Source organism: Electrophorus electricus, chromosome 3 (assembly GCF_013358815.1).
Source record: "Electrophorus electricus isolate fEleEle1 chromosome 3, fEleEle1.pri, whole genome shotgun sequence".
NCBI classification, from domain to species: domain Eukaryota; kingdom Metazoa; phylum Chordata; class Actinopteri; order Gymnotiformes; family Gymnotidae; genus Electrophorus; species Electrophorus electricus.
The window spans coordinates 1,481,934-1,492,500 of record NC_049537.1 but is presented as its reverse complement, the minus strand read 5'-3'; the positions used below and the strand labels follow the sequence as shown (position 1 = coordinate 1,492,500).

General features: G+C 45.6%; 1 protein-coding gene across 1 annotated transcript in view; it reads left to right on the top strand.

The window, feature by feature from the left end:
- The window catches only part of ptprfa (protein tyrosine phosphatase receptor type Fa), a 155,517-nt gene extending 145,951 nt beyond the window's left edge, over nt 1-9,566 (top strand). The window contains 7 exon segments of the mRNA XM_035523924.1: nt 356-641; nt 2,150-2,328; nt 4,954-5,080; nt 5,489-5,614; nt 6,484-6,638; nt 7,034-7,169; nt 7,887-9,566. Coding sequence (XP_035379817.1) covers nt 356-641; nt 2,150-2,328; nt 4,954-5,080; nt 5,489-5,614; nt 6,484-6,638; nt 7,034-7,169; nt 7,887-7,955 — 1,078 coding nt within the window. The 3' untranslated portion in view covers nt 7,956-9,566.
- Nucleotides 9,567-10,567: the final 1,001 nt, after the last annotated feature.

The window sequence follows — 10,567 nt, the reverse complement described above, 5'->3', positions numbered from 1 at the left end:
TCAGCCCCGCACTGCAAAGATGACTAGTTTTTTTTAATATGAAAAGTAAATAAATTGGCTGTGTTAAAAATGTAAGTTTAATAAACCTAAAATAGTAAGTCAATAATCAATCAATAATCTAATTATCAATAAAATTAATCTATATTCCATTTTAAAAAATCAATAATCTAATTTACATTCTATGACCTTAATGTTTGAAGTTCAGTCAAGTCAACATTTTAAGACAGCCGGGTGACTTACAAATTATTACAAATCATTTTATACAAGGTATGACCCGTGATGAGAGTTAACCAATAGGGAGAGGCCGCTCAGGCCAGCACACTCTGAAGGCCTGTGATTGGTTTATGTCCTGCAGTGCAGGCGTCGGCAGGACGGGCTGTTTCATCGTCATCGACGCCATGCTGGAGCGACTAAAGCATGAGCGGTCTGTGGACATCTACGGTCATGTGACGTGCATGCGGGCGCAGCGTAACTACATGGTGCAGACGGAGGAGCAGTACGTGTTCATCCACGAGGCCCTGCTGGAGGCGGCGACCTGTGGACACACCGAGGTCCCCGCACGCAGCCTCTACACACACATCCAGAAACTCACACAGGTGCCGACTGGAGATACCGTCACTGCCATGGAACTAGAGTTCAAGGTCAGGACACGCAGTTACACACACACACACACACACACACACACACGCTACTTACATTTGCATATGACACTTATATAAATGCACTAACTGTGCAGGCATGTTAAGTCCACCTTATATTCATGAGTGTTCTGTATTCATGTTAAATATCTGCCTTCCTGTTATGATGAAAATTGTTATACACACAAAGTCCAGAGTAGCAACCATACGTGAGTCTCAAACACATGTCCTACAAGTCATAAACACGTGTCCCCAACATACGTGGGTCTCAAACACGTCCCCACCATACGTGGGTCTCAAACACACATCCTATGAGTCATAAACACATGTCCCCACCATACGTGGGTCTCAAACACACGTCCTGCGAGTGGTAAACACGTGTCCCCATCATATGTGGGTCTCAAACACACGTCCTACGCAAACACAGGTACTTTATTTATATGCAAGTGAATAAATGAGCAAGTGTGTGTATATGCAAGTTTAAGTTAACATTTGTATAAGTAGTGTGTGTGTATGCGCAAGTGTTTCGTATGTATGTGCAAATGTTTCATATGTAAGTGTGCACACTGGATTTTGTCCTAAATGGCATCCCATAGAAGCTCTGAGACACATGCAGCTACAGAAAGGAGATGTGTACTGCATGCACCACACATGTGCACAGAGGACACAGAGAAGAAAAACCTACCACACAAAGAGAACAGAAACTTTAGAATGTGTGTGTGTGTACTGTTCATCTGTGTGTGTGTGTGTTCCCTGTCTGTCACACCGTTGTCTCGGTGTGAGCTTGATGTGCCGTCTCCAGGGAGAAAGCTCTAAGTCTCCCACTACACGGCCTTGTTGTATTCCCATGGCGACTTGAGACAGTGTAGTGGGTGTCCATAAGGAATCTCCGCAGGGCAAGTTGGCACTGTCATGGGCTTGTGCTCTCTGGAATGCTGCGTGTAAATCTTGCCCGCCAGACGTCCAGAGCGACATAACGTGACCCTGACGCTTTTGTCTGGTTTCAAAGTTAAAGTGACGTTCGCTTAAGTAAAGTCTTCAGAAAAGTCATTGGAACCTTCTCTCTCCTCCTCACAGATGTGTGTGTGTATTTGTGTGTGTGTGGTGTGTGTGTGTATGTGTGTGTGCGCGTGTGTTTTTGAGGTTGTTTAGCCCCCCCATGTCTGCTTGTGATGTTCAAAGGAGGAGGAATTAGACTTTTCATTTGAAGTTTGAGAAAAAAGCACCTGGAAACCTCCCCACTCCCCAACTACACACATCAGAAACTAGAAAACACACCTCACATCAGACAAGGGTGTGTGTGTGAGCTGAACGTTGTTCTAGTTTCCTCGGCCCCCGTGTTCAGTGTGTGCAGACCCTAACCCACACATCAGAAACAAGGGTGTGTGTGTGTGTGAGATGAACGTTGTTCTAGTTTCCTCGGCTCCTTTGTTCAGTGTGTGCAGACGGAACTCGGCCCCGTTGGCGTGAGAATGTTTGCTGATACTTCATCTCCTCTGCATTCCTCACAGAAGCTGGCCAACCTGAGAGCACACACCTCCAGGTTCATCAGCGCCAACCTCGCCTGTAACAAGTTCAAGAACCGCCTCGTCAACATCATGCCCTTTGAGTCCAGCAGAGTGTGTCTTCAGCCAATCAGAGGAGTGGAAGGCTCGGACTACATCAACGCCAGCTTCATCGACGGATACAGGTAGGTGTGTGTGTGTGTGTGTGTGTGTGTGTGTAAAGATGAATAGAAATGCTTGATTTGATGTAACAGGAAACAATGTTCCATCAGTACACAAAGAAGAAGAATATTTATAGAAAACAATGAACAAAGCCAGCCATTCGGCTAAAATCCAGACACGTACGTTTATCACTCTCACACTCTCCCCCTGTCTCTCTCGCTCTCTTTCTCTCTCTCTGTCTCACGCTCTCTCTGTCATGGGCAGTAGGTGAGAGCAAGAGTCATGCTTTGTCTCAAGCTGTGTCTCTGTAGTTTATCGCTTTGTGCTGGCAGTTGTCAGGATAACTTGTTCTTATTGGCAGGACAGTCCATAACTTAGCCTGTGTTAGCACAGCCCAATAGGCACCGCCTGCCCTGCTCACTGCCTGACAGGTCACACACATGCCCATGAAGAAATAAAATGATTACCTGTCACTGCAGTTCTGCTCTGTTTGATCCCCTCAACACACACACACACGCACACACATACACAAACACACACACACACACACACACACACACACATGCACACACGCAGGCTTGTTTTGGTATTCATAGGAACATAGCAGAGCTACCATGTTGATATATACATACCTACGATATTGGAGATGACACTGCGGATCTGATTGGACTGTGGTTGGTAGAGGGGCAGAGTCTCAGTCTGGGTGTATGAGGAGGGGTGTGGCCTATGTAGGGTGTGTATGAAGATGGGTGTGGTCTATGCAGGGTGCATATGAGGAAGGGTGTGGCCTATGTAGGGTGTGTATGAAGAGGGGTGTGGTCTACGCAGGGTGCGTATGAGGAGGGGTGTGGCCTATGTAGGGTGTGTATGAAGAGGGGTGTGGTCTATGCAGGGTGCGTATGAGGAGGGGTGTGGCCTCTGCAGGAAATGTTTGGGGTTGCTAAAGGCAGGAGGACTCTGTAGGAAACTGCTGTTTCTGGAACTAATACGTCTGTTACTGTGCTGGGATAGCAGCTGTGTAATGAAGGGTTTGTTGTGCATGCAGGTGCGTGCGTGTTTCAAGTTTGGTTTATTTGTCACATACATAGTCATACACAGTATAACTCGCAGTGAAATGGTTTGAGAGTGCACTGTCCAAACTGAGGAAAATAACAGGGGTGCATAGGGAAATATATGTCTATATATATACAAAATATATTAACAATGTATGTACAATATATGTATAATATGTTTATATACACAATGTACAATGTATATATGGATATGGATATGTATGTACACAATGTACAGTTCCAGCTTACAACTGACATATTTACAGTCACATGGTGGTGGTGGTCCCCACAGTTTATCAGTTTCCCAGATTCAGGGCCCGAATGGCCTGTGCGAAGGACCTCCTCTTCAGTCTCTCTGTCTTGGTCTTCAGGGAGCGAAAGCGCCTCCCTGACCTCAACAGAGAGAAGAGCCTATTGTTGGGATGGGTGGGGTCCTTCACCATCCTCCTGGCTTTGGTCTGGCACCGCTTGTAATAGATGGTCTGCAGGTCAGGAAGTTCCGTATGAGTGATGCACTCTGCTGAACGCACCACCCTCTGGAGAGCTTGTCTGTCCTGCTTGGTGCTGTTCCCAAACCAGACTGTGAGGAGGTTATTTTCCTGGCACCAGTTCTCCAGGTGTTCAATCTCCTCCAGGTAGGTCCCCTCATCGTTGTCTAAGATCAGGCCCATGATGACGGTATCGTCAGTGAATTTGACTTGCTGAGGAAGTGTGTGTGTGTTTTTGGATTGCAGGGGCTTCCGTTTAACTTGCCTAATAAATGAGGCCATGGCCCTAATGAAGCAGACAAGTCTTTCTCTCTTGAGAAAACGTGCGTGTGCGTGTGCGTGTGTGTGTGTGTGTGTGTGTGTGTGTGTGTGTGTGTGCGTGGGGGGGTGTCATTAGCTGCTGAGGAAGTGTTGTAGACTTTGTCATCATGACAGTCTGTACACAGCGAGTGCTTCCTGGTCCCCATGAGCCCCATTTAATGAGGATGATGATGGCGTGGAGGAAGAGGGATTGGATGTAAACATGCATTCACACCTGAGAAGTGTGTGCATACCTCACGTTCCACACACACACACACACACACACTCACACACACTCACACACACACACACACACACACACACTCACACACTCTCACACACACACACACACACACTCACACACACACACACACACACACACACACTCACACACACACACACACACACACTCACACACACACACACACACACACTCACACACTCTCACACACACACACACACACACACTCACACACTCACACACACACACACACACACACACACACACACACTCACACACACACACACACACACTCACACACACTCACACACACACACACACACACACTCACACACACTCTGTGTCTGGACATCTCAGCTTGAGTCAGTATATATATATATAAAATGTGTGTGTGTATATACACTCGAGAGTCCCACTTTAAGTAGCTTGCTTTTTTCCATGAAGTCACAGCACCCCCAAGTGTATGTTCAGTGTATGTGTGTGTAAGTGTATGTTCAGAGCATCAACATTGATATAATCCCAGCTCTGTGTGTGTGTGTGTGTGTGTGTGTGTGTGTGTGTGTGTAGGCAGCAAAAGGCCTACATAGCCACCCAGGGTCCCCTGGCAGAAACCACTGAGGACTTCTGGAGAATGTTATGGGAGAACAACTCAACCATAGTAGTCATGCTCACCAAACTCCGGGAGATGGGGCGAGTAGGTTCAGAAAAACAACAATCGAACATGGCATCACACACACACATACACACACACACACACACTCACTCACATGCACACTCACACATATTCAATTCACTCGCTCGTACAAAATCATACACACACTGACTTGCACTCATATAGGCACACACACTCACTCGCACAAACTCATACACACAAACACTCGCACACACTCACATACACACTCACATATTCAGTCACTGGCACACAGATTCACTCACTCACTAACTCACACACACACACACACACACACACACACGCCTCTTTTGGTTCTGTTTGAATCCACATGGATGTAAAATGGATGTTAATTCCCAGTCATTAATGTCCAGTTCCCTGACTCCTCTGATTATATACAGTCAGACAACCATGACTGTTTTCACCCTGCAGGAGAAGTGTCACCAGTATTGGCCCTCTGAACGCTCTGCTCGGTACCAGTACTTCGTGGTGGACCCGATGGCCGAATACAACATGCCACAGTACATCCTGCGCGAGTTTAAAGTCACCGATGCCAGGGTGCAGCTCACTTTCTTAATATTCCGTATGCCTTCTTGAGTGTGAAGGTGCCAGTCAGCTTTACCATGTAACTGTAACAGTGTAACACAGCTGTACCATGTAACTATAACACTGTTACACAGCTGTACTTTGTAACTGTAACAGTGTAACACAGCTGTACCATGTAACTAACACTGTTACACCGCTGTACTGTGTAACTGTAACAGTGTAACACAGCTGTACTGTGTAACTGTAAAACAGCTGTACTGTGTAACTGTAACAGTGTAATGCAGCTATACCGTGTAACCATAACAGTGTAACACAGCTGTACTGTGTAACTGTAACACAGCTGTACTGTGTAACTAACAGTGTAAAACACCTGTACCGTGTAACCATAACAGTGTAACGCAGCTATACCGTGTAACTGTAACAGTGTAACACAGATGTACCATGTAACTATAACACTGTAACACAGCTGTCCCATGTAACTATAACACTGTTACACAGCTGTACCATGTAATTGTAACAGTGTAACACAGCTGTATCATGTAACTATAACACTGTTACACAGCTGTACCGTGTAACTTCTACACAGCTGTACTGTGTAACCGTAACAGTGTAAAACACCTGTACCGTGTAACCGTAACAGTGTAACGCAGCTGTACTGTGTAACTGTGACAGTGTAACACAGATGTACCATGTAACTATAACACTGTGACACAGCTGTCCCATGTAACTATAACACTGTTACACAGCTGTACCATGTAACTGTAACAATGTAACAGCTGTATCATGTAACTATAACAGTGTAACACAGCTGTACTGTGTAACTAACGGTGTAAGATTAAGGCTATAGAATTGCTTAGATAACATCACCCTTTCTATCTCAGGACGGCCAGTCCCGGACCATCCGGCAGTTCCAGTTCACTGATTGGCCGGAACAGGGGGTGCCAAAGACGGGGGAGGGCTTTATTGACTTCATCGGCCAGGTGCACAAGACCAAGGAGCAGTTTGGCCAGGATGGACCAATTACTGTTCACTGCAGGTCTGAGACTGCAGAACTCTTAACTGATGAGTGTGTGTGTGTGTGTGTGTGTGTGTGTGTGTGTGTGTGTGTGTGTATGTGTATGTGCGCGTGTGCGTGTGTATGTCCACGTATGTGTACGTGTGTGTGTGTGTGTGTGTGTGTGTGTGTGTGTGTGTGTGTGTGTGTGTGTGCGCATGTACTGACCTGCCTCCTGCTGTCCTGTAGTGCTGGAGTGTGTGTGTGTGTGTGTGTGTGTGTGTGTGTGCTGACCTGCCTCCTGCTGTCCTGCAGTACTGGTGTGTGTGTGTGTGTGTGTGTGTGTGTGTGTGTGTGTGTGTGTGTGTGTGTGTGTGTGTGTGTGTGTGTGTGTGTGAGTGTGTGTGTGTGCTGACCTGCCTCCTGCCGTCCTGCAGTGCTGGTGTGGGTCGTACAGGAGTGTTCATCACTCTGAGCATTGTGCTGGAGAGGATGAGGTATGAGGGAGTGGTCGACCTGTTTCAAACCGTCAAAACACTGCGCACCCAGAGACCTGCCATGGTACAGACAGAGGTAATCACAAACACACACACACACACACAGATAGAGAGACTCTGTAAAAACCACAGAGAGATCTGAGTAACTGAGTGTCTGTGAGAGTAAGAAAAATCCAGAGGGAGAGAGAGAGAGAGAGCAAGTGACTAAATGACCATGTGTGAGAGAGATAGTGAGTGAAGGAAGTGGAGCAGTGAGACAGAGATGGAGTGACATAGTGAGACAGAGACACAGTGAGACAAAGAGAAACAGAGACACAGTGAGACAGAAAGACAGAGACACAGTGAGACAGAGAGACAGAGACACCACGAGACAGAGACACAGTGAGACAGAAACAGAGAGACAGAGGCACAGTGAGACAAGGAGAAACAGACACATTGAGACAGAGACACAGAGAAACGTAGACACGGTGAGTCTTTGACTAACACAGTGGACACTTTTGCCTCTGGTCCAACTGCAGTGAGTCGCTCTGTAAAGAGAATCTCAGTCTGGAGTTACTTCATGATTTTTCCCACTACCACATGAACATACATCTTCATGTCCTACAGAGAGAAACGTTATTCACTACCAGAGAGGATTAAACCTTAGGATGCATATAACATAGTGTGTGTGTGTGTGTGTGTGTGTGTGTGTGTGTGTGTGTGTGTGTGTGTGTGTGTGTGTGTGTGTGTGTGTGTGTGTGTGTGTGTGTGTGTGTGTGTGTGTGTGTGTGTGTGTGTGTGTGTGTGTTTCCAGGACCAGTACCAGTTGTGTTACAAGGCAGCTCTCGAATATCTGGGCAGCTTTGATCACTATGCAACGTAACCGCTCACAAAACTCACCAGAAAAGTCCTGGAACGCCCAGATCAGCGAAGCTCTGTCGGAGCCAGACCCACCCCACCTATTCAAACCACAGGCCATGGGAGAGAGCCAGGGACACAGGGAGGGACAGCGAAAGAAGAGGAGAGCATTAAAGAGTTCTGTGTGGGCACGGGGCCTTCACACTTTCATCCTGTGGACATCCTTTTTCAGAAAGCACCCCAAAACAAACAAACAAACAAAACAACATCAAGCGTGCTGGTATCTCTAGTACTACGGCACCTGCTGTCTCTCTGTCTTGCTGACAGTGCAAGTTACTTTATTGATTTTTTAAGCTTGCCATTTTATTTGCCATCATGTTATTCCTTATATTTGCCATTATTATTATCATTACCATGACTATATAAAACAGCTGTACCAGAAACCCAGTATTTTTGTCATTTATGATATAAGGGGTCTATTTGTTTTTTATTTTATTTTTTTATACATTGCTGTTGGTTTCTGGTCTATTTTATTATCATATAGTCTCTTACATTTAACATAGAGGCATGAATTTTTACATTTATGGCATTTAGCAGACGCTTTTATCCAAAGTGACTTACAATTGTGACAACCTGAGTAATTGGGGGTTAAGGGTCTTGATCAGGGTTCCAACAGTGGCAACTTGGCAGTGGTGGGGCTTGAACTGGCAACCTCCCAATTGCCTGTCTAATACCTTTGCTGCTGAGCTACCACTGCCCCTGTCTAGTTTTACATGTACTGGAGCACCGGTGATAAGTACAGCACTCACGCCGCTAGTTTTGAGGTCGTTCTGTTCGTTTTAACGATGTAGTCCTTGTCAGACAGTCACAGGGGCATCTCTTACACACCTGCTTGTCTCCTGATCCCCACACAACAATTATCAATGTTAAAGTGATCAAATGGTGTGATCTGAGAATAATTACCCTGTATAGATTCTCAACTTCAAAATAGCTGTAAGACTGTGATTCTATATTTTTTCTGGAACCTTTAGCGCTAACACAGCGAGAGCAAGGCCATGTGCTGACTCGCTGGAGACTCCGTTCTCCCACCGGCCTGGCGGCTGACCCGCCTGAAATGGTCGCACTTGTAGAGCGATTGGCCGCCTCTCTTCATCTCATTTCAGAAAGATGAAACGTTTGAACTGGCAGCTGAACTCACTCAGCTGACCACGGTGACAGAATAGAACTGGCTGGAAGAGGGAATACCCGTATGTAAGGGAAGTCTCATTGTCCGTACGAGTGCATACAATTCCATATGGTTCTGGATCAGTCATTCCAATCATATCTCAATGTGGTTCAGAAGGACAGGCTCCTACTCCGAAACAGATAAGTATCACTGCATAACAAAGCATTTTCCCAACCCACATCCCCAAGAACAAAGCAACATGGATTCATGGGACCAGGGCAAATGATGCAAACCCAAGGGACTGGGGCAAATGATCCATTTCACTTTGTGTTCGCACCAAAATGTAAGAGGATTCAATCTGTTGTACATGCACTCTGTTTTCTATTTGCTAATAAAAAGAAAAATAAAAAGAGAAAGAATATGTTCCAAAAAAACCTCGATGTCAATAAAGTTTAATAACTGGGTTTTGTATATTGCTGATGTGACTCTTCTGTCACAGTGTTACTGTGTCCATTCCCTAGTGTGCACACACGCACATACACACTTACACATAGAACCTTCCTATACAAACACAAACACTACTCCAGAACATATGCTTGCACACAGTCACTCTAACAAACATATACACTCCTGCACCCAACACACACAAAGGCCCCTCCAACACAAACACACTGACCCAAACACATCCAAAACAACACACAGGCAGTCACACACAGAGACTCTTCCAGCAAATCGATATAGCTACATACACCCCTCTTGAACACATATACACTTGCACCAATGCACATATGCACACAGTCATCTCTAGAGCATGCCAAGACTTTCTCAGTGCACATACATATATACAGTTTCCTCTGATGTACACACAAACAGCATTTCATGTGCTGCAAGCATACACAAACACATGTCCCCATGGTGGTAAGTAGCCCTCTAGTGTCTGTCTCCCACTGTTTCTTATCCCAGACCAGCCAGCACAGAGCGTGTGTGTGTGTGTGTGTGTGTGTGTGTGTGTGTGTGTGTGTGTGTGTGTGTGTGTGTGTGTGTGTGTGTGTGTGTGTGTGTGTGTGTGTGTGTGTGTGTGTTTGCGCGTGTGTCTCAACCACTGGTACTGCAGTATCAGTTTGTCTTGCACCTGGAGAATTTAGTCCTATTCAGACACACTCAGATCAGTGCAAAGGTACGTATTATAGCAACTGTGTGAAAAAGGGTTAATTACAGTAATTAGACCCAGTTTGTTCCTTTGGGGTACGGTCGGAGCTGCCACACTGCTCTGTACGTAGTGTTTAATGGATAACGACTGGTGTCTGCCTGAACGAGCCAGTACAGAACTCAAATCAGTGTCTCCGTTTTTATTATAATTATAATATAATTATAATATTTTTATTATAATGGTCTAGGGTAGAGATCAAAAGATCACACTCAGAATTCTGTAAATAGAAATTAGAACTTTGAGTCCTCCAGTTCCTAAAATA